The 24,837-nt window shown below is 39.1% G+C and overlaps 1 protein-coding gene across 1 annotated transcript in view; it reads right to left on the bottom strand.

The window, feature by feature from the left end:
* Positions 1 to 24,635, bottom strand: part of LOC109911874 (transformation/transcription domain-associated protein) — a 206,307-nt gene extending 181,672 nt beyond the window's left edge. Inside the window, exons 1-16 of the mRNA XM_048609696.1 lie at positions 24,388 to 24,635; positions 20,236 to 20,285; positions 18,546 to 18,656; positions 15,013 to 15,117; positions 12,258 to 12,341; positions 11,940 to 11,996; positions 11,732 to 11,857; positions 11,216 to 11,293; positions 9,571 to 9,659; positions 7,144 to 7,240; positions 6,925 to 7,063; positions 6,108 to 6,186; positions 5,303 to 5,537; positions 3,471 to 3,783; positions 2,687 to 2,784; positions 1,836 to 2,030 (exon numbers count right to left, since the gene is read on the bottom strand). Coding sequence (XP_048465653.1) covers positions 1,836 to 2,030; positions 2,687 to 2,784; positions 3,471 to 3,783; positions 5,303 to 5,537; positions 6,108 to 6,186; positions 6,925 to 7,063; positions 7,144 to 7,240; positions 9,571 to 9,659; positions 11,216 to 11,293; positions 11,732 to 11,857; positions 11,940 to 11,996; positions 12,258 to 12,341; positions 15,013 to 15,117; positions 18,546 to 18,656; positions 20,236 to 20,285; positions 24,388 to 24,484 — 1,953 coding nt within the window. The 5' untranslated portion in view covers positions 24,485 to 24,635. The remainder of the gene's footprint in view (positions 1 to 1,835; positions 2,031 to 2,686; positions 2,785 to 3,470; positions 3,784 to 5,302; positions 5,538 to 6,107; positions 6,187 to 6,924; positions 7,064 to 7,143; positions 7,241 to 9,570; positions 9,660 to 11,215; positions 11,294 to 11,731; positions 11,858 to 11,939; positions 11,997 to 12,257; positions 12,342 to 15,012; positions 15,118 to 18,545; positions 18,657 to 20,235; positions 20,286 to 24,387) is intronic.
* Positions 24,636 to 24,837: the final 202 nt, after the last annotated feature.

The raw sequence follows: 24,837 nt of genomic DNA on the forward strand, positions 1-24,837 counted from the left end.
AAAATACACATAATGCTGATTAAAAAGATCAGTGAGCTTATAAACTGAGAATAAAGAGCCCGTTCAACTCGATAAGCATAGCAACGCAGAACGTGTTCCAAACAATTCTTAACGATAATCCTGTTTTTGCTACCAAAGTAGATTACATCACATTTATCTACATTATACTTCATCTGCCATGCTTTTGTCCATTCACTTAACTTGTCAAAAATTACAACGAGGCATCCCTGCATCCCTCTCAGAGCACACCCTCCTTGCCAGCTTTGTGTCAGCTACATTCTTAGTGATATTACATTTAGTTCTAGTCACTGCCTACCACTTGGAAAAAGACCAGTTTTTCCTACTGCGTTTACAGTCTGACAACCAGTTCTCTATCCATGTCAGCATATTATTCCCACTTCCATACACTTTTACTTTACATGCTAATCCCTTGTGTGGGACCTCATCAAAAGTTTTCAGAAAGTCCAAGTAAACCACATACACTGGCACCCCCTTATCAACTCTAATAGTTACAGGCACAAAAAATTTCATTACATTTGTCAAGCATGATTTCCGTTTCATAAATTTATGTTGATTCTGTCTGGCCCTATCATTGTTTTCGAATTGCTCTTTTATGAAATCTTTTATATTAGACTCTAGCATTTTCCCTATGACCAATGTTAAGTTAACTGAACTACAATTCGCTGTGTTGTGTCTGCTTCCTTTGTCATTGTAACAGTAATGTAACCCCACTATCTATAGAAACTGTTGCATAGTCTATAGAATCTTGAAATATGACCATAACTACATCCATTATTTCTACGGCCACTTCCTTAAGAAGTGTAGATATTTATTGGGCCATAATCACAAATTTCCCCAACACCATTTGCTCACCAACACAGATTTCTTTCAGTTCCTCCTTCTCCCAAGACTTTCTGCTCCCCAGCATTTTTGAGACTGTGTGTCCTCCTTTGCGAAGGCAGAACCAAAATATGTATTTAATTGGTCTTCCGCCTGTTTGTTCCCCATTATAACCTCCCCTGCTTCAAACTGTAAGGGATAGACATTTGTCTTCACAAATCTTTTTCTCTTCACATACCAACATAAGATTTTACAAATCAGCATGTTCCCTGCAATATTACTCTTGTATTCTATTTCCCCCGCTATTAATCAATCCCTTTGCTGAATTCTAAACAGCTTTCAAGCCTCAGGTCTGCCTCCTTACTGAGATCTAATACCATCTCCTAACTTTTCTTGCTCTGCACAGTCACATCACCCTTCCTATTTTAGTTTTGTACGAGACAGGAATGAACAATTTGTTGCAGTTCATCTACGTGCTCATTAAATGTTTGCTTTGGCCTCTGCACCATCATCCCTTCAAGTAAGGGTCCCCAATTTAGCATAGCCACCTCGTGCCTCATATCATTGCAGTTTAGTTTAGTTTAGTCTCCAAATCAGTTACATCACTCTCCATCGTAAATGGAGAATTCTCGCATATTAAGGTCACCTACAGGTGACAGGGGCTTGGAGTTACTTGGAGCACTTGGATTAAAACACTCCAAGATCAAAATTTTCTTTGCATTTATGAAAAAATTCTAACAAATCTTCTCAATATCATGTGCCTAAACATTTTAGATACAGATGGAAGATCATCAACCTGAATCCTGACTCCACTTTTACCTTCACAGGTACCTGTTAAGTGTTTCGCAGTATTTTTTTGATTTTATTTCAGATGCACCTGAAGTACTTTGCTTTTGTTTTACTGTGAATTCTTTCCCAATTGCTAAAATACATTTTCTTACACTTACATTTGGCTAAAAACTTTCATTAAAAAGGTACAAGAGAATGCTTGTCACCTGAAGAGCATAGTTTTTTGAAATCCTTTCAACCATGTATGGTACGGTTGTTTGAAAGATCTCCTTAAATGTCAAAGGATTCATCATAGTGAAAACACCAGCAAAGTGCTCCAAAACCTCCTTCTCTTCCTTCATCCTCACAGTCTGGCAATTGGCCACTCGAATGTATGTTTGTCCATTCCCAGCAATTTGCACCTGAAGCCAGAGATTGATTAAAATTGTTATGTTTAAATAAATATCTGCTGGATTTTCCCAACTTCCTCAACCCTTCCACTGAACATTCTTAACTAAATGCTGCATAGCCGTGAAACATTAAGCTGTATACAATTATTAAAAGGTCAATTAATTACAACCATAATCACAATTTTATAGAGTCCATAGGAATGTGGCCAAATTGCAGAATTAATAAAATAGTATTTTGAACATTTCAAATGCTTTCACTAAAGCAACTGAAAATTGCTCAAAACGTATGGCTGTCCTCATCAAGTAGTTTCCAGCCAACCAAGACACCATGGTTCAGCATCCAATGACCAATCCTAGCCATCAGTTCACCCCACCATGCAGTATATATCATTCTTTGAGTTTGCAAGTACAGTTTAATCCCATGCCAGCACTAATCTATCAGATTACTGACAGAAGTATTTGTTGTCGTGTTTTACGAGTTATTCACCAATGAGGAAAAAAAGAAAATGAGCCAGACAATAGAGCCAAGTCATTGAGGCTTCAACAGTGTGGTTGGCAGGGCATGGGAGACATGAAGCTGCTGTTTGGGCTTCACTGACAGAGATCAAACCATATAAACCACTGACAAATCAAAATAACCTTATCAAAAAACAATTCTAATACTATACCTGATAAATATCCAAAGCCTGCATTGCATATTTAACCAGCTTGATATAAATTTGTGTTTCTTTTGGCTGTAACTGCTTATTGGGAATAAAGGATGCCTCTAAGGAATAGAAAAAGAAATAATCCTTAAGACTGCACTTCATGATCTCACAAACAGAGCATTTATAATACAGTTCCCATTAGCACACCACCAGTTTTGAAATAATTTTATCGAATTATTACACAGAATTTAATGTTTAGAAAATGCTCATCAGCGCCACTAGCTGGCATGTACTACAAGTACTAACTGAACAATTCCTCACTATTAACAAAATGCTTAATTCTGGCACAAACATTACTTCTCTATCACTACTTTTCCCCAGTTTGGATATTCATATCTGATGACAAATAAGTCAGACAACTCTAACTACCTAAAAACAAAAATCAATGCTTTTCAATAATACTACTGCATACTTCTAAAGCAGCAAAATATCCCTAAGTGTTTCGAAGGATCCATTACTAAATACAATCCAACACTAAGCCCCATTAGGACAGGTAACCAAAGCTTGGCTAAACAAACATTTTGAGGAGCAATTTAAAAGACAAGGGTGGAGAGGTAAATGGAGAGGAAATCAGAGTTTAAGTCTTTGGTGACCATGTCTTCAGTCACCTATGGAAGTGATTACATCATGGGATTCTCAAAGCAAGTTAGTGATTTTTCATAAAATACTCAACTTCTGAAGTGTGAGAATGCAGTATTAGACAGAGATGAAAAGCAACATAATGAATACTTAGTACTGATCTTACCTCCTGGTGCTTTACATGAAGTTATGCCCCATGTAATTGTCTTCACCCCACATACCAATGTCTTCACCAAGCTGCGGCAGTCAGACACTTGGAAGGTCTGCTTTTCCTCTTTTTCTTTATCCCCATGTTTGTCTAAGGCTGGTACAGGGAGAGTGGGTGTCGGTGGGGCAGGAGGGGGAACAGATTGTGTTGGAGTTGCTTGAGCTGCCGCAATGGGAGCTTCTGTGGCTGTCAGCTCAGACTGTGGCTTGCACTTCTTAAAAATGGTGGACAACTGATAGCGAGAAATGGTGTGAAACTTCAGTACAAAGACCTAGAACCAATGGGGCATACAGAAAATATGAAATTTTGCATTTTTTTTTTTTTAAAACATCCCCGCAACCCACCCCTACTTTTCCACAAAACACACATTAGTTAGATTGTCAACTTTAACAACTTATCAGTTCCATGAGTGAAAAGGAAAATTGCAATTTCATCATTTTCTCCAAGACAGATATCCAATATGGGGAGGCAATGGCCTAGTGGTATTATCGCTGGACTGTTAATCTATAGACCCAGATAACGTTCTGGGGACCCAGCTTTGAATGCTGGCACGTCAGATGGTGGAATTTGAATTCAAAATCAAAATCTGGAATTAAGAATCTAACGATGACCAAGAATCCATTGTCGATTTTTGGAAAAACCCATCTGTTTCACTAATGTCCTTTAGGGAAGAAAACTGCCATCTTTACCTGGTCTGACCTACATGTGACTCCAGAACTCACAGCAATGTGGTTGACTGTTAACGGCCCTCTGGGCAATTAGGGATGGGCAATAAATGCTGCCTCACCAGCAACGCCCTCATCCTGTGAATGAATAAAGGAATTCCAAGGTTTCAGGTGCTGAAGGATAGAACTGGAGCCTAACCTTCAAACACACAAAGTTTTATTTACATGCATTATAAGCATGAATTTCCAAAACTAACGACTGGTTTGAGTCTGGTCATGCACAGAGGAACCCTAATGAATCCTCAATTAATACCCACCATCTGAATACTAAATGAACATGCAGTTACCATCAGATGCCTTCTCAGCTCATTTCAAAACAAGATATCTAAAGTCAATGACAAAGCACACAGAGTACGAGACACGCAGCATTGGACAGAGATGAAAAGCAAGAGAATGAGCATCACTGAGTAATGATCTCACCTCCTTCCTTTACATGAGTGGAGTAGGACAAGAAATGAATTTTTTAAACAGCAAGTTCAAAAGCTCATAGTACCTAGCTAATAATCAGTACTTTTTCTGTAGTTATAATTTGCATATATAATTAAATAGAATAATTTACATACAGCAATTAGAGAATTCTTATTCACAGTACAGGCTGAGGAGCAGGGACATGAAAGTCTAAGGCTTTACAGCGTCACCGGTGGCAGAAGGGGACAATTACATGATAACAATTTCACACAGGCAGTTCTATTAGAAATATTTACATAGGAATTTATAAACAGACAAAGTTAATAGAGAATCAGTAAAGATGCAAAGCTTTGAAAACAGTACAAATTGCTCTCCCTATGGAATGATGCAGAGAGAAAAGCCCAACTGTCAGCTTAAAGGTAAAGCCAAATAAGGGACCACTGGGCTCAAATAAGCAGACATTATTCGTCGCAATTTTAAAGTTATCTACAGTCAAGTCACTGGCCACTTTTTCTTTTTCATGTGGAGTTATCCATGCTGCCCTTATTTTTCCTATTCCCCTTATTCACAAGTAATGTAATTCCCATGACACCAAGAGCAGAAATTTTCTGTGACAGAGTAATCATTTTTAAAATTCAGTGTAATTTAACCAGGTACCTCCAACATTCTCATCAGAATATCTCTTCCATTCCCATTCTCCTGCTCGCTTTTCGAACGAATGCAATCCACAAGGTTCAACAGAAGTTTGCAAGACATTGTTTGGATGCTGCTGGGCAATGATTCATCATCTATATTCTTTGCAAATAGTTGAACGGCAAGGGCCAGATCATTCAGAGGAAGATGTTGACGGACGTGATGCACCAGGTCAGCCAGAGTGCTGTAGGCCAGAGGTCTATTTCAAAGAAAGTAAAAAATTTGTAACAGAATTACAACTTTCTGCACAGTGTCCATGTAACTCTATACCTATTCCAGCTTATGACAATCTACAAAGAGAAATTGCTAGCGCAAACAAGAGGGGTTGAGTCTACTTCTAGGTTAGCAGCACTGGTCACAGATGCTAATGCTAAACAAAATGCTCCAATTCATCCCCTTTCCATTCAGCACTTTTAAACTGTATTACGGAAATTTGAACTCTCTCTTTTAAAAACTCAAGAAAATAGCAAAACACCTTTACACAAAATAGGTCATAAGGTAAAATTAGAAGGTGACAGTGTTGGAGTTAAATGCTCATAATGAGATTCTAAACATACACGTGGAAGTATAGTCACATTAAAGTGTCAAGGAAGGTGAAACTGTACAAAATGTCAGCATTTAAGCAACAATGTAGAATCCTGAATTATGGCAACTTTAAATGCATAACGCTTTCTGCGGTCAAGTCGCTGGTAGCATTTTCCTTTTATGTGCAGGCACTATTTAATTAAATGCCCCAGTATATTTCCAGTGCACTGGAGTGATTGCCTACCTCAGCGTTTCCCGAGCTGTGTACCCTGAGCCTATTAGCACAGATTCATCAAATAGCTTATCCATGCATGGAATGAATTCTGTAAAACAAATGATTGGTATTATGCAGACAGCCACCAATTCTCCCTCATTAATGAAAACATAAAACTAATTAAACATCATCAACTTTTCTCTTGTGAAACATTAATACAATTATATTATGCCAACATATTTACAGAGCTCCTATTGTCCAGCACAGTAAATATCTAATTGTACAAAGTAAACACTAACTACCATGCTGGCTAATGATTAAGAGACTGCAGCCTCTCATTTAGAAGTTCACTTCACCACTTATGAGAAAGAGAACAAGTCTAACAGATAACATAAACCCTCACCTTCAGCCAGTTATATCATTCTAGCACTATTTCTGGAAAGACAACACCACAGAGGGGTAATAATAAACCGGGCAATGACAACAGAGTTGTATTCCAACAAATCCAGCTATGCTACTGCATGGAGTAGAGGTTGGCACCCACCAAAACCATGACATAGAAGGAAAGTCATAAAGTGGGTTCCAAACTCCTCCTAAAATTTGGCTCAAAGAAAAACAATCAAGGCCTAGATTGAGATCTTCCACCCACTCAAGATGTAATTATGGAGATAGGAGAAAATAGAGTGAAAGTGGGGAGGAAGAGAAAATTACTTGAAACATGAAGGTCTGTGCTCTCCCAACTAAAACAATCTGCATTCCACACTACCTTTGACTGTTCAGTCTCAATATCAGCTTAACAATGTTCCAGTAGGACTTTCCAAATGCACTCAGCACAAAAACTACATACGGTTACGAAGATCGGTAGTCAGAATGTGCTTGGCTGCAATTAGCAGCTCCTTCCGTAGATGGGCAGTTTCAGAAGGACAGTTAGACAGCAATTGTAACATTCCTTTCACCATTTGTTGTGAATACTTTCCAACCAAATCCTAAAGAGAAAAGGATATTACTGGCAAGATCTTTCTTGTCCTTTTAAAATCAAACTATAGGCCATTAGAAAGAAACATACCTGATAAATTCTTATGATGTAAGCAAGAAAGGACAATGTTTTAATCTGTGCAGCAATGAAGTCAGCATATAGCTCCTTGTTGTAAAGTTTATTTTGCCTACAATAAAAAGTATATCCTTTCAGATCCAGATCTCTAAATTTGAAAATATTCACCTTTTAGTGAAATAAGAAACTAGTCAATTTATACAAAATTAAGAAAGGGTGCTTTTTAATCAAGTCATTTTAAATCAAGTAAATTTCATGTAGTTGTGCTAAAGTGTTAGTGTTACAATGATGCGGCGTTGTGTAACACATCACAAAACTGATTCTGTTCGAGTACTTAAGGGACTATAAATACGGCTCATAAAATTATCTGCATTTTAAAGCAAATAATTCAAGGTTAACCTTGACAATAACCAACCATTCCCAATGTCATAACAAACAGTGTTCCAAATGTTTTTGTCAGTGAGCTTCAAGATCTTATTCTGTTACCTATCACAGGTCTAAAAGCAGACAGTCCAGTACCAATCCCTAAACCCCACTATTTGAAGTCTCAATGACTGCTGTGATATATAGAACGTCTTTCAGTGCAGGAATCAGTTGCACTAACAGTTAGCACATCGGTATTCCGACGCAGCAAAACGACAAGCTTCAGTGCAGGGAAAAAAAGAGGAGTCTTGATGCTTAGATAGCCATAAAGCTCAAAGACCAACACAGAAAATGGCCTGACAGTCTGAATACAACATGGCATTCCAGTCAGAGTTGCAACTGAACACATCATGGTGTAGCAGAGCCCAGCATACTTCAATTTTTGATAACTATTACACACAAAAAAAAAATCTATAAATTTTGCTCCGTTGAGAATGAGTGACCCATCCAGTTTAATATCAAATGTTTACAACATTAATGACCGATGATTTATATTCATGACCATTCAGAAATGGTTCACAAAAGTATTGGAGGTAGGGTCACCTGACCCGAAACGTTAACGGATTTCTCTTCACAGATGCTGCCAGGCCTGCTGAGTCTTTCCAGCAACTTTTTTTTCTATCGATATTTTAGTTTGCACACTCTGAACTTTATTTTGACTGTCAAAAATTTTTAAAGCCTCTGAGGCAGTTACCAAAATTTGATTATTCCTTTGATGGATGCACCAGCCAAGTTATTTACTTCTAGCTCTTACCAGCTAAATGCAAAAATTCTAACTGAAAATTAATTGTTAACTGAATTGAAACAACTTTGGGGACTCACTTGGTAACAACAGAAATTGATGGACTACAGCAGTTCAAGAAGGCACCTCACCACCACCTTCTCAAGGGTGACTAGAGATGGGCAATAAACGCTGGCCCAGCCTGCGATGCCCACATCTCACAAAAAAAGGAACAAATTTTTTAAACATCTTCTCCAAAGGCTTCCTCCTCCTCCAGTCTACAAATGCAGGTTACTCAGTCTTTGGTGTGAAGAACCCAAAGGTTTGTTTGGAGTTTGATCATAGATCATAGAATCCCTACAGTGTGGAAACAGGCCTTTCAGCCCAACAAGTCCACACCGACCCATCGCCCTACAACCACCTAAGCTCCACATCCCTGAACACTATGGGCAATTTAGCATGGCCAATCCACCTAGCCTGCACATCTTTGGACTGTGGGAGGAAACCGGAGCACCCAGAGGACACCCACACAGACACGGGGAGAATGTGCAAACGCCACACAGACAGTCACCTAAGGGTGGAATCGAACCTGGATCCCTGGTGCCGTGAGGCAGCAATGCTAACCACTGAGCCACCGTGCCATCCCCAAGTTTGGCAGGGCATCAACCCTTCAACCATTCCCATACTCTGTTCAACACCATTAAAGGCAAAATGATTTCAAACAGGACATAACAAAATGTGTTTTTGGAGGAAGAGGTAGTGGGGTAGGATCTCCCATTAACAATTAGCAACAAACAAAAGGGAAAAGGAATGAGAGATTTGAGAACTAGAAGAGGAAACGTCTGAGCTTCTGAACATAAGATCTCCAAAGCTGCAGACACCATCTGAATACACCACTTCACTAAGTACCAAGAATCAGCTTCACTCGCAATAACTCAAGTGCCCATTACCAGGTATAGAGGTCTTCTGAATCAGCACACAAACTAGAAGGGTTCTATATCAAGATTCTGACCATCATTGAACTTTTCATCATTTACAAACCACAAAGCACTATACCAACATTGTGGCCTTATGGTATGAAGGTTTTCCAATGGAACACCAAAGCTGTTCATCAGTCAAATCAACCTATATTTGTTCATCTATCCATAGCAACTCCTCATTGTATCATGTGGGTTTTTGCTATAAGGCCCCTTCTCAAGTTATTTTAAGCACATGCTCAGACAGCAAATAAAAATTTGCAGAACAAAACCAATCAAATGCATGCAGTCTACTGCACCACCCAGACAAATAATGCTTACCTTGCTTGGGGTGTAACCTGCAGCATGATAGTGCTCATAATCAACGGCACAAAATCAGATACAACATTGTGTATACTCTGCTTGTACAGCTGAAATGAAACATGAACATTAGTGGATTTATGTAGACTAACGCCAGTCCCTTAGTATCATTATTCATAATTTCTATAGATTTTGGCAATTGTTTAAAAAAAGACATTTTGTCAAAGTCTTTCAATTTGTACTCATTGGAACAATTAGGAAGAAGTAGCAATGTAAGGGGAAAACAACAATTATATTGTATGGGAAGGGAGTGCTGATTGATTTTAAATTATTCCTTTTACAAAATAACAGTGTATATCACTAGCCGCACTAAAAGCAGCATCACGAATGTGATTTGGACTATACTATACATCCAATTTTAGCTGCCAACCAGGGGAGGAAACTAAGTAATACCTCGGAGGAATCTCAGTCTGATTCATGACTTTGAAAGGGATTACAGTAAATGTTTGCTGGATGTGGAAAAGGGTTGGAGGAAGATGAAGTGAATTACTCTCAAAATTCACTGGCAAATCATAGTTAATTTGCCAGCAGAAAGCAAACTAACAGCAATGCTGGATCACTGCACAGCAACCCTACAACTAGCACCTTCTCCATCTCTTCAGCCTTTGGGTTCGCTACCACCTGCCCTGACACAATTAGTGATGGACAGTAAACACTAGTCTTGCCAGGAACATACAGACCCCAAGAACAAATAACAAACAGGTTCCTTGAAGGAAGCAGCGTTAGTGGAAGCCATCATCAGCCTGTGGCTCTGCTACTGGGGAAAGCTAATGAGTTGAAATAATCTACCTCTATTCATATGCAACTCCTTGTTCAAGATGCCTTTCTCTGGCAAGGGGTGGATAATAGACTTCCAGCTGCAGCATACCCTCTCCCATGAGCACAAGCAGATTGACTGGTTCACAGAAAGTGGTAATCACAATAGTACAGATTTACTTCACCATTCACATAGATATGGATTTCCTATATGGCAGAAATGGCCTCTTCACACGGAATTTCTGTCAGGCCTTTACACTCAGCAAATTGAAGACAAGCAGTCTGGGGCTGGAGCTGTTATTAGGGGCTAGGCCAGGACAAGCAGTATTGTCCAATGATGTGGATAAGTGAGTAAATGCTGACTGAATTAGCTAAAATCAGTGCTGCGTGTGTTCGTCATATCAGATCTACCAACTGACGGCACTTACATTCCTAGATTTCACCTTAATTCAGGAATTCACTTCTTGGATGGCTGGTAAGTTAAAACAAAATATTTAAACAGCTTAAGCACTAGAAAGGAGAAGGGAAATAGTGAATTAAGGGGTATGGGACAGTCTCGCGTGATTCAGCAAAACTGGGACACTGTCAAACAGATATAAGTGCTCGGAAAACAAATACTCAGCTGGAAGAGCTGTAAAGACCAAGGGAAGGGTGGGGGGCAGAAGAGAAGATTTTGCAGAAGAATAGAATAGTAAAGAACAGAATTAACCAAGAACAACAGAAAAGCTAGATGCTGTCTGGGTGCTGAGCTAATTAAATCTACACCAGAACCTAAGTGGGGCAATGTCCCAAGCATTCAGATTCAAAATGAGCCTCTCCCACTATGGTAACTATACATTACAACAATTACCTGATACATGAGAACAACAATGATTGGAAGCTCAGCCAATACCTTCAGAGAGAGGGAGCCTCTTGGAATTATGGTATGCTGAAAGACATAAGTATTTTATACAAAGCACAAGACATTCAATTAATATAGGAAATTGCAATAGTACAACACTAATTTAGAATATTCTCCACAAAGGCTGCTTTGGGAGGAACACCTACATCTATTAAAATTAAAATCAACCAATTTTATTTTATTTAACTAACAACCGTCATTTTGAAGTAAATAGATTCACTGTGTTAAGAATTAATGTTAAATACACAGAGTGTTGGTTTTATATTTAAAGAATGTAGCAATCCAGCAGGCCAACTTTGCAGACTTACCTGCTTTTTTTCATTTTTAGAAATACATGTTAATATCACAAGCACACATTGACACAGGATCATAGGCAGAAGAGAATGCTTGAATCTGTCGATCTGAGAGATGCAAGCCTAGTCATCGAAGTGAAAGAACATGCGAACTATCAACAGATCAACTCACTGTTCTTGACTCACTGTCCTCTCGCTCAGGATTGGTCTTAACTACGACCTGAGTGATCATGCCAACCATCTCTGGAGAAGGAACAGTGTTATCAGCGATCGCTTGGGGCTTCTCAAAATATCGTGTCTAGAAGGAGAAATCAAAAATTCATTATCCTTCCTAGCAGTGGCCAGAGATTTTAAAGAAAAATCCACAGCATGCTACATACCACAACTTTCGGTAGGTCGTTATAAATCTGCTTCACAAAATCAAGGAAGTGGTGAATCTGCAATAAAACAGACACAGCATTAACAAAATTATGTCCACATTATAGCTGTGTTCATTAGACAGGGCCATTATAAAACTGAACCAGAGCTTCTCAAAGTCCTAAGATCTGTTTTTAAAAGAAGGTTCATTTTAACAATTACTCAAAAAAAGTGTCTGGAGATTCTCATTTGAAACTGAAGGCAGCTCAGTAAAATAAACCATACAAACTAATAAATCTATACATTTTAAAACATCTGGTATTTCAAGCAAGGGTACTTACTTCCTGTGTGATTGGCGGTCGGAATTGTTTATGTAATTCAATGATTATTCGAAGGCAAATAAGTACATTCTCTTCATTCTCAACCTATAGTAAGGAAATGGTGGAAATGCAGTAACACATTAATTAACAGGGATTATAACGGTTTCAAAATTTTACTCCCTCTCACCTACACTTTTATTCCAAGTAAAACAGTTGTAATTAAACAAACAAAGTTCCTCAGTTACGGGATGTTTCAATAGATTTAGGCTTGAATGATACCCAAAACTGAGCTGAAGATACAATTTCACATAAGAACATTCCATACCATGCTTCATTCCAGCTAATCTTTAGCCTAATTTATTTGTAAATACAGCAACTCCTGTGTTTCTGAAATTAAAGGGATAAATCCCACATCTGCTTGTAAATGACAGAATGACCCTATATTTGGCTTTACATACATGGTATACCATGACTGTAGACATGAATCGGGAAACAAGAAGATCACAGGTACAGAGGTTGCCCAGTCAACCACACAGGCATGCATTAAGTGAATCATCTCTGCTCCTAAACTTTGTCATGACGTGGAGGTGCTGATGTTGGACTCGGGTGGACAAAGTCAGGAGTCATATGACACCACATTATAGTCCAACACCGACACCTCCATTGGTCACCCGATAAAGCAGCAGCATTCCAAAAGCTTGTGATTTCAAATAAACCTGTTGAACTGTAACCTGATGTCGTGTGACTCCTGACCTAATCGTTGTGTTCTGTCTTTTCTTAAACCTATATTTCCCAACTAAGCATTCAACATGTTTTTAAATGCCCCAATTAGCTCAATGAGTAGAATTCTTGTCAGGGAGTCATAAGGTTCTGGACGCATGTCCCACTCCAGGACTTGAACATAAAAAAACCCAGGGCTGACACTCCCTAGACAATATCGAGGAAGTGCTGCACTGTTGCAAGTGCCATTTTTCAGAGAAGACATTAATCCGAGGCCCTGTCTGCCCTCTCTGGTGAGCGTAAAATATCCCATAGCAGGGGAGTTATCCCCATGGTCCTGACAAATACTTACACCTCAATCAATCACAAAGAGAACAGATTATCTCATTCTTATCATATTGCTGTTTGTGGGAGCTTGCTGTGTGCAAAATGACGACCTCTTTTCCTACATTAGCAAATGTGCTTCTTAAATCTTTTATTAGTCATAAAGCACTCGAGGCATCTGGTGATCACGAAAAGTCCAATATAAATGGATCTTTTTTCACAACACTAAGGGAATGTTGCACTGTCTGAGATGCCATAGTTCACTGAGGCATTAAACCAAAAACTGCCAAGTACCCCCTCAGATGAACATAACAGATCTATGAGACCATTCTTGAAGACGAGTTGGGGGGAGATATTTCCAGTGTCCTGGCCAATACTTATTCTTCAGTCAAAAGAATAGATTACCTGGATATAATCACATCACTGTTTGTGGCAAGTTGTTGTGCATGAATTGGCTGACGCATTTCCTACATTACAATAGTGACTTCAAAAGTATTTCATCAGCAAAAAACAAACCCTTGGGACATCCCAAGAATATGAAAGGCATAAATAAAAATGTAATTTTTTTTTCTTATACATAATTTTGAATTCTCAACTTTGAGCTAATAATCCATATTTTATGAAATTACTTTTCACGGACTTTTGCTTTTTTAATCAACTGAGTTCAAATTTGATAAATTACCTTCATTTCAATGCCACTATCCAAAAGAAGAGCCAGCCTCTATCCACCCTCAGCTTCCTTCTTATTTAAAACTCATAGGGTGAGAGGATTATTTGAGTAGACTAGGCCTATATTTCCTAAAATTAGGAAGAATGAGAGGTGATCTAACAAACATGAAATTCTTAACTTGGTTAAGATAGATTTTGGGAAGACGGTCCTCCTTGCTGGAGAGTCTAGAAGTCATAATCGCAGCATTAAAGGGGCCTGCCTCTTAAGAACGAGATGAGGAAAAATGATTTGATTCAGGGTTGTGAATTTTTGGAATTCTCTACCCCAGTAAAGCTAGATACGTAGTTGTTGTGTCCTAGTATAGTGAAGATTGGTCATTGAATTTTTGGGCTCCAAGGGAAATAATTGATATGAGGATGATTCAGAAAGGTGGAGTTTATGTAGATAAGCCATGAAGAAACCGGAGGAATAAGTAATTTAGTTTGTCTAGCTTACTGCTTCCAATCAATGAGATCATAACTAATTTGAAACGGCCCGGATTCCACTTCTCTGCCTACTTCCCATGTCCTGTTTCCCATCACCCTCCACTCCCTTGTCAAACCTGTTTCAGTCATGAATATATCAATTATCTACTCTCTACTCTTCACTGAGAAGAATAATGCCACCACCAATGATCATTAGAAAAAAAATCTTGCTTGTCTCCAATGGGGAAACCCCTTTTTGTGAAACTGCAACTCCTAGTGCAAATTTCCTCCACAAGGGGATAGATCCTCTCGGCAAGTCCATCAGAACGTTATGTTTGAGCAAGTTTGTCTGTCCTTAAGGCAACAGGTTCAAGGGGCTAAAAAGCTTCCTCCAGCTAATTTTCTTTTACGTTCACAGATAAGATTTGATCACGTATGAACTGAAACTGCACTTTACAGCTGGCACCAATAATTCGAAAACAATCCCTGAATCAAAAGACTAAACATTAGATACGACATCCTTGGTTACAAATAGGCTCAGTTACTGCCAGAGGTTAAACATACATAAAACTAAAAAAAAAAATGGAAGAAATCTTACCTCCAAAAACCGAAACATCACCGACAAAATATTTTTTGTGTGGGAACGCAAATGCTCATTTGTTGGAATTCTGTGGATGATTTCAAGGACAAGCTTCCGAACTTGCTAGAAATATACAATTTTCAAAAGAAGTTTCACCATAGAGCAAAGAATACTGGTTTCACTGTACACAAACACACTTAATAGAAAACAAAATATTACAAAATAGATTGACAGATTCTTTCAAAGAACAACTGCCAGAAAATTGTGAATAAATTGCTACTACTTTACAGGGTATTGGTGACTATATACCTACAATACTGTCTGCAGTTTTGGTGTCCTTATTTAAGAAGGGATATACTTGATGGAAAGCAGTGCAGAGAACAGAATCACAAAATCTGAAACAGCACAGAAAAAGGCCATTCAAACCATCATATTGCTGGTTCTCAAGAGGAGAAATTCATGCACTTTCACTCCTCTGCTCCTCCTCACAATCTGCACATTCTCCTTTCTTAAAATATTTAGAAACTGTAGAAACATTTACAGCATAGAAGGAGGTCACTCTCCCCATCACTTCTGCTGTTCGAGAAACTGGCCTCTTAGTCTACTCCCATTTTCTTAACACTTGGTCCATGTCCCTGGATTTCAGGTGCACATTCAGATACTTTCTAAATGAGTTGAGGGTTTCTACCTCTAGTAACCTATCAAGCTGAGAGTTACACACTCCGGCGCCCTCTGACTATAAAAAACATTTCCTCATCTTCCCTCTAATCTTTCCACCAGTCACTTTAAATCTATACCCCCTAGTCGATGGCTCTCGTTAAGGGAAACAGCTCCATCCCATTCCCTCTATCTAGGCCCCTCACAATCTTCTGCACCTCAATCAAATCTCCCCTTAGCATCCTCTGTTCTGAGGAAGACAACCCCTGCCCATCCAATTTTTACACATAACTGCAATTGTTCAGTCCTGGTAACATCCGAAATGGTCTTCTTATGAAGGAAGGTTGAACAGGGTGGACATACATACCTTAGCATTTAGAGGAATGAAAAGATGATTTTACTGAAACACTAGATTCTGAGGGGGTCTGGCAGAATAGATGCTGAGAGGACATTCTCTCGCGTGGGGGAAATCGAGAACTAGGAGGCAGAGTTTATAAGTAAGAGATTAACTACTAAATGCTGATGCGAAATTACCTCGGAGAGTCACTAGTCCTTGGAATTCTCTTTCTCAGGGAGCAATGAAGGAGCAGTCAATGAATATATTCAAGGCTAAGTTAGACAGACTTTTGAATGACCAAGGAAATGAAGAGTTATGTGGCAGAAATATAAGGGGAGTTAAGACCACAGTTAGATCAGTCATGACCACCTTAAATGGTAGAGAAGGCTTGACGAGCTGAATGGTCTATTCCTGCCCCTATTTCTTATTATCAATGTCATGGTGTGACGATATTTTGACAGTACGTGCAGATTATTGACTGCTAAAAATGAATCAGTTCAGGAAGGTCAGTTGCACATAAGAATTCACAGAAAAGCAACTTCTTCACCACAGAACTTAAAGCAACTCCTACAAAAACTCAACTGGACTCACCACATTAACTGAGTGGCCAAGAGCAGGCCAGGAGGTGGGAATACTGCAGCAAGTAACTCATCTCCTGACTCCTCAAAGCTTGTCCACCATCTACAAGGCACAAGTCAGGAGTGTGATGGAATACTCCCCACTTGCCCAATGAGTGCAGCCCCAACAACACTCAAGAAGCTTGACACCATCCAGGACAAAGCAGCCCGCTTGATTGGCACTACACCCACAAGCATTCACTCCCTCCACCACCGACGCTCAGTAGCAGTAATGTGTACTATCTACAAGATGCACTGCAGAAATTCATCAAAGATCCTCAGACAGCACCTTCCAAACCCATGACCACTTCCATCTCGAAGGACAAGGGCAGCAGATACCTGGGAACACCACCACCTCCAAGTTCCCCTCCAAGCCACTCACCATCCTGACTTGGAAACATATCGCTGTTCCTTCACTGTCGCTGGGTCAAAATCCTGGAATTCCCTCCCTAATAGCATTGTGAGTCAACCCACAGCAGAAGGAATGCAGCGGTTCAAGAAGGCAGCTCACCACCACCTTCTCAAGGGCAACTAGGGATGGGCAAGAAATGCTGGCCAGCCAGCAACGCCCACATTCCACGAAATGAATAGAAAATAAAACTGAATGTAGAAAACAGTTGGGTCTTGCAAAAATTAATTTTATAGAAACATAATTTGTGAATGTCTTGGCTGTAAAATAAACAGGTTTATTGTGCAGAAAAAAATTTACATGGAGAAATTGCAAAATTCTGCAGTGAAAAGGTACTAATTAACCACTCCAAATGTGGTCTTAGCAGCCTGGCACTCAAATCTCCACTATTTTAATCAGTGTACCAGACAAAATAAGCTGTGACAGTTCAAAGGTGATGGTCCTAACTTAGGAGGTTATTATTTCATTCACTGACTTGGCACCTTCTTTGAAAGAGCTATCCAATTAATCACACATGCTTGCTCTTCCAACCCTACATTCTTCTGTCCCTAAGTACAATTCAGATCCTTTTCAAAAATTACTGTTAAGCCTGCTTCTTACCTTTCAGGCAGCATACTGCAGGTCATAATTTACTCAGTAAAAACATTAGTTCATTTTCCAACCCCTTCCCACCATGATCATTTCCCAAAAATCTTCTATCTGCCTCCTGTTTACAGGCCAGCATTGTTTATCTTCAACAACTACACAGATAATGGACTCTTCAAGGTCAACGAGAAGTATTACATCAAGGTACAAGCTTGATAAATACATGCAGAGGCAAGGTAAATTAGAAACTCTAACACTTCAATTTTTGATGCTGTTAAAACTATGGAAAAAAGAACATGAAGTTTCTTGACAATGAGAAAAACATGAGATTTAATGCATTCATCAACTTTGCAGATGTACTACCAATGTTTAGTTGCCACAGTAAAGCACAAAGCAACTGCCTTGTCCTTACTTAAACCTGAACACAACGTCTGGCTTACAACTTGTGTATTAAAACAGTTGGAACCTAAAAAGGAGTTTGGTCAAACCCTACACAATGAAGTTTAAATTCTAAACAAGCTCATTAAATGTTTCAAAACTTACTGCCAAAATCTAGTTCAAAAAAATGATCGTTTACCACCCTACCAATTGGTGAGCTTACGTTTATGAATTCCTTCTACAGATGGTTCGCCATAGTTGAGAAAGCCTATTAATTACCACACAAACTATTAGCTCACAGCTGGTGGCCTAAAGTAAAGAAACCTCAGCAAACTTTAAATTAATGCAAGTGCATTACTTTTACACAGCTTTTCTTTGCACAGGAGAACTGATGTATAACATGGTGAGAAGGGAAAAAAATTCCTTATTGGAAAAAACATTTGATTGTTGTGCTAAATATCCATCATAAACAAAAATGATTTAATACAAAGCATATCTGACTATTCAATCTGTGCAGCAAAGTAAGTAATGGGGGTGGAAAATCCTGCAAGGCATTTCCACCACATACCTGGGCAGATTTTTCCTGAAGAAATTGCACTTCCCCGTCTTGCAGGAATGTGAGAAAACGAGGAATGATGTGTTCCAGGAAAGTTGAGTACTGAGGTGAAGTTGTAACATTCTACAAACAAGGGATATTACAGGTATTGCTTATATTATAGAGGAAAAAGAAACTTCAAGAATAATAAACCTAAGATTACAACTATTCAAAGCGTGATACCAAGATTCTCAATTTCATCAACTTTGATGAAGAAAATGAATGAGCACAATACGATTACTTTAAACAAAGAATATTAATTTGCAAATAAATTACTTCCACTATTTCCGTGTTTAAATTTCACTCTGGCAGAACATACAACATTATAACGTATGTATAAGTATCAATTGCTTGTTAAACTTTGAACATCCAAAACTGTATTCTAAAGATATATAACTCATAGAAGTAACAGACAACTTGTGTTCCTCCAAGAGTGAAAGGCAAGGGCAGCAAGTCCAGGGAACCCTGAATGCCAACGTTTATTGAGAGCTTGATAAAGAAAGAGAAGGAAGCATATGTTAGGTACAGAGCATTAAAAATAGGAGAGGAACTTCAGGACTATAGAATGTGTGGGAGAGGTACTTAAAAAAGAAATTAAGAGGGCAAAGAGGGGCCATGAAGTATCTTTGGTAGATAGGATTAAGGAAAACTTCAAAGCATTTTATAGGTAAATTAACAGGGAAAGACTGGGGCTATCAGAGACCCAAGAGGCAATGCGTGCATGGAGCCAGAAGCTGGTGAGTCAGGTCTTAAATGAATATTTCTCATCTGTATATACAATGGAGAAAGAAATTGTAGCTGGAGATTTCAGTTGGGACGGTGATGTTCTCGAACATGATAAGATTAGTAAGGAGTTGGTATTAGACGTTTTAGCAGGCATAAAGGTACACAAGTCCCGAGGACCTGGAGAAATGTATTCTAGGTTGCTGTGGGAGACAAGGGAGGAGATTGCTGGGACCCTGGCAGAAATATTTAATACTGCTCTGGCCACAGGAGAACTGCCAAATGACTAGAGGAGGCTAAGAAGGGATCTGATTGAGGAATACAAAATTATGAGAGACAGAGTAGATCATGAGAATCTCTTCCTGATGTTAGACATGTGTAAGACTAGACAGCACAAGCTTAAGATGACAGGACAGTGATTTAGAGAAGATCTGAGGAAATATTTTTTTCACCCAGGTGGCAATATATGGAACATGCTGTCCGAGAGGGTGGTGGAGGCAAGTACTCTTGCAAAATTTAAGTAACACCTGGGTGTGCACTTAAAATGCCAAGGCATAGTAGGGTATAGACCTAGTGCGGGTAAATGGAATTAGTATAGGTCAGTGTTTGTTGGTCAGCACAAACATAGTTGGCCAAAAGGCCTGATTCTATGCTGTAAGACTCTAAAACTAGGAGAACATGAGGGACATATGTACGGAGCTAGAAGAGGAGGTGGAAAAAGCTTGCATGGAACACCAACATGGCATTGCCCAGTTGGGTTGAACAGTGAATTTCTTGCTACAAATACCATGTCACCCTATTGAACTCTACCACTCTAGTTTGTTTCCTCACTTTATCCAGGTCTTTTAAACTGTCATAACAATATCTTAAATTCAGAAGTATCACAAAGAAGATACTTTCAACTTCACACTCAAGAACACCACCAATGCTGGAAACTTACCTCAAAATTTTCACTGACTTCCTGCATCATTTTCAGTTTGGTTTCATCAGCTGCAAAAAAAAAATGAAGAAATTACTTAGGACTGAAAATGAAAAAGTCAGTTTTGCTCCTGAAGCAATGGTCTGACAGAAGCAATCAGATCTTATCAGTTTTACTAACATCGCCCAAAGCAGAAGGTAGCATCACAATCACACCAGCTCACACACTAAGTACTCACTCACACACAGATGCATACACACAAGCAAGCAGAGCTACCTTCTAAAATATTTGACAGGGCTCTAGCAATTTGTCTCCATCATTTTGCTTCTGCTCAAACTACAATTCATTCTGCTAATTAGGATCAACAGCTTTCAACTTTTCAGAAATGAAGCAACAAAGTTCTGAACGTCATCTTCCTATTTTATAACTGGAATCAAAGTCACTTTAATTTTTTAATTCCTTTCCCATATGCCATTTTAAAAATGTCCATAGGATACTAGGTTTTAGAAATACAGGCAGAAAGTATGAAACAAATGTTAAATCTAAGTCTTCATAAATCTCTGGTTAGACTTCAACTGTAGTTGTACATCTAATTTTGGGCCCCACATTATTTTGAGCAGAGGTATTAAAAGGAAAGGTTAAAACATGTATTCAAAATCAAGAGATTAACAAAGATAACTGTTTGCAAGATCTGGCATTACACTAGATCTGGAATTTCCAATGAGAAAGGGCTCATTAATAATATTTTTGTAAAAGAACCTTTTGGGGAACAGTGATCATACATTGATAGAAGTTTCCGTTAAATTTGAAAAAGATGTAGTTCAATGATGTTCAAAATTTGAAAAAGATGTAGTGTCCTAATTCTAAAAAAAGGGCAATTACAAAGATCTGAGGTTGCCTGTGGTGAATTGCAAAAATACAATAAAAAGCTTGATGGCAGATAGTTAATGCCTAGCATTGAAAGAATGGATGGTTTGCTTTTTGCTTAAAAACCGACATTCCTAAAAGGCAAAATACCAACTGGGAAAGTGTGCGTCATGGTGAACAAGGGAAGTGAAAGTTAGTATTAGACCAGAGGAAGTGAATTTTAAAGCTGCCTAAGAAAACTGTAAGCCAAAGGCATGGGAGAATTCAGCAAAGGAAGACCAACAGACTGATAAACAGAGAGAATAGAATATTAATGTAAAATAGCATGAAACATAAATACAAACAGCAAAAAAAAAATCTACAGGTACGTAAAAAGGCAAAGATTATTAGAGGAAATGTGGGACTATTCCAGGCATAGGTAATAAGAAATAAAACAGTGACAGGGAAGCTAAATAAAAGCTGACTCTGTCTTCAGCGGAAGACATAAGTCATCTCTTGATATTAATATTCAAGGGTCTAGTAAGAGTGCAGAACCAAAATAAATTAGTACCAGTTAAGAAAAAAAGTGGTAAAATGTGAAATTGGAGAAATTAATGTGATTGAGAGTTTTAAAAAAAACCCAGAACCCAATGCCCTTAACCCTACACTTTAAAATAGATGGCTACAGGGATAGCAGATGCCTTAGTATTATTCAAGAATTTACTAATTATGTACGAATATTGAAAGGTTATAAATGTATCCCCACTATTTAAAGCAGCAACAAGAGAAAACCGGGAACTACAGACATGTTAGTCTGATATCAGTAATTGGGTAAATACAAGATTCTATTACAAAGGATGCGATCACTGGATATTTAGAAAATAATCATCTGGATGTGCAGTCAAACTGGATTTATGGAGACGAAATAATGTTTGATATAGAGTTTAGCTGATGACCAGGAGATAATTTAATAATTTTGCAAGCCACAATGAGGCAAAGACAAGATTAATAAAAGACATATCAGATATGTGAAGGTGGTGTAAATTGTAACAGTAGGACAGCAGAAATGGAAGGAAGCACAGAAAATCTAGCTGCACTGACACTGGAGTGTGGTAGGACCCAGGAGTACACTGTAAACACAAAGCCTGAAGTTGTCAGCATATTATACTGCAACAGGTCAGAGCCAACATTTTATCATCCTCTCTAATTCATAAATGTGCAACATTGAAAAAAATTGGGCCGGGGATAAAGCTGAGCTCACAGACGCACAGGTAGCATGTTGTGGTTTTATCTGGAAGAAGTGGTTAGGCTTCAACTGCAGACTGAGAAGATGACATCTCTTATTCCAAAAATCCTACATGAGCAGGAAGTCAGACATTCTCAAACTACTTCACAGTCAAGAACAAGGAAAATTAATTGATTAATCTGATGTATTCCTGAGACAAATAGCACTTTCAATTCTTCCACAATCTTAAACATTGTCAATAGTCAAACTTAATCATGAACATCAATTCCAGCAAGGTGATCTTCAATACAGTAAATAGTGAGTCTACATTCCAGTATACTGTACAATGCAACAGCACTCCTCTGTTCATCATCCTGGAGTGGCAGCAATGACTGCCACTCACAACATAACATACCACTTTGCAAAATACAAACTAAGGTCAAAATGCCAAAAACATTCTAAATAACAGACTACCTATAATTCCTGTGACGAGAATCAGCGTTAACATTTCAGGTCCAGTGACCCTTGTTCAGAATTGATGGTAGCTAGGAAAAAGCATTTTTTATGCAGAAGACAGGAGTGTGGTGTGGGGGTTGGGGGGGATAAGGAGTATACGATATGTGGAAATACAGCCCAAAGACAGAGTGAAGAGAAAGTGAAGTTTCTGACAAGAAACACTCTTTTCAGGTTCCAACTCCACCTCTCGTTTACTCCTTACCCCTTCCTCCCACCCTACCTTCTGCATTTAAAAAAAAACAACTTTTTCCTAACTACCATCAGTTCTGAAGAAGGGTCACCAGAAATGTTAACTCTGATCACTCTCGACGAATGCTGCCAGACCTACTAAACTCTGCCAGCAATTTCAGTTTTCGTTTCTGATTTCCAGCTTCTGCAGTTACTTTATTTTTTTTAACCCGTAATTCCTGGTGGCTGTTGCCACTCATTTATTTCCCATCCCCTCATTACCACAAGATGGACATGGTAATCGTAGTGAGTTACGTTGGACCATTTAGTAGAACAGTTTATTCTGATAAGGTGGTCTGCTCGGCCATTTCAGAAAACCATTAACAATCAACTACATTGGGGTACAGGAAATAAGAGACTAACAAAGATCACCATTCACCTTGCTTACCCTCCTGGTAAATACATTATCCAATAATAACAGATACTGATTAATCGAAGTAATGAATCTCTATCAATAAGTCCATAACTGATCCAGCCATCAGGCAAGGTAAATACCAAGTGCAGAAGAGCTTTGCTGAGAGTTCCCACCTCTAGCACCCTTTCAGGCAATGAATCCCAAAATATAATTTTTAAAATTATACAAAAAATACAACTTTTTTTTCTTGGCACATTAAAGTTCCAAGTGTCATTTTTCCAGTATAACCAACAGTTTCCTACAGACTGTTTTACAAAGAAAGGAGTAATCAGATAGGTGACTGCTGCTATCCACTCACTTCAATCTAGAGGAGATTACTCTACGCTCCAGCATCTGTTTTAAAAACGCAACACTGATCCTGTCTTTTATTGTTCACACATTTCATTTAGTGTACATTATCCCAGAGTGACTTATTACTAACCTGGACGGCTGGTTTGTGCAGAGATTCCAAAAGTGCAGGTTCAATTCCGACACTGGCCGAGATTACCATGAAGGACTCTCCTTCTCAACCTCACCTGAGGTGTGATGACTCTCAGAGTAAACCACCATCAGTTTTCTCTCTCTCGATGAGTCTTATGATCTTCTGCAACTATGACATCTTTACTCACTGACTATTACTAATGTAGCTCTCAGGTCTAAGTTCATATGCACAAGCTGGCTGCTGCATTTCCTACCTTACAACACAGAATTGACTGTAAAGCATTTTAGAATATCCCAAAGCAATGAAAAAGCTGGTGAGATTGGGGGTATCAACAGAAAATTTAAAAACTGAAACTGACAGATATAAATCAAGGCAGAAATTGTTATAACAAACTAGCCGTGATCTAAGTGAACAGGGCTGAATGAACCCAATCCTCCCATTCCTGTTCCAAGTTCCTTCCTTATTCTTTTACTATACTGTGGAAATATTAACCAGGGCCTACAAGAAAGCTGAATAACTCACGTGTGTTGCTGTCCGTCAGAGCAGCCACAAACTGAAGGTACTTCTTCATTAACGTAGTCTGGTCCACCACAGCACCTGGTGTTGCTACAAATGCCATTTTGGGTTAGGATGTATCACAGACAGATGTAGAAGAGATTACTTATGCCAGCATAGTCACAGGGGACCTGAAAATAAATGTGTTTCAATAAATATTTGTAATAATGCAGCTCTCCCACCTTCTCTGTAATATCCTGCATGGGCAGGGGGGAGGGGAATGTGCAGGGGAGGTAGGAATAGGGGGCTAGGTGGACAGGGAGGCAACTGGCAGGGGTGGGCTAGGGAGACGGACTGGGTGCGGGGGGGGGGGGGGGGCTAGGGGGGCGGGCAGGGGGGGCAGGGTGCGGGGGGGCTGGGGGGGCGGGGGGAGGTGGGGGGGGGGGGGGGGGGGGGAGGAGGAGAGGGGGGGTGGGG

The sequence above is a fragment of the Rhincodon typus genome, chromosome 21, assembly GCF_021869965.1.
Source record: "Rhincodon typus isolate 14 chromosome 21, sRhiTyp1.1, whole genome shotgun sequence".
NCBI lineage: Eukaryota > Metazoa > Chordata > Chondrichthyes > Orectolobiformes > Rhincodontidae > Rhincodon > Rhincodon typus.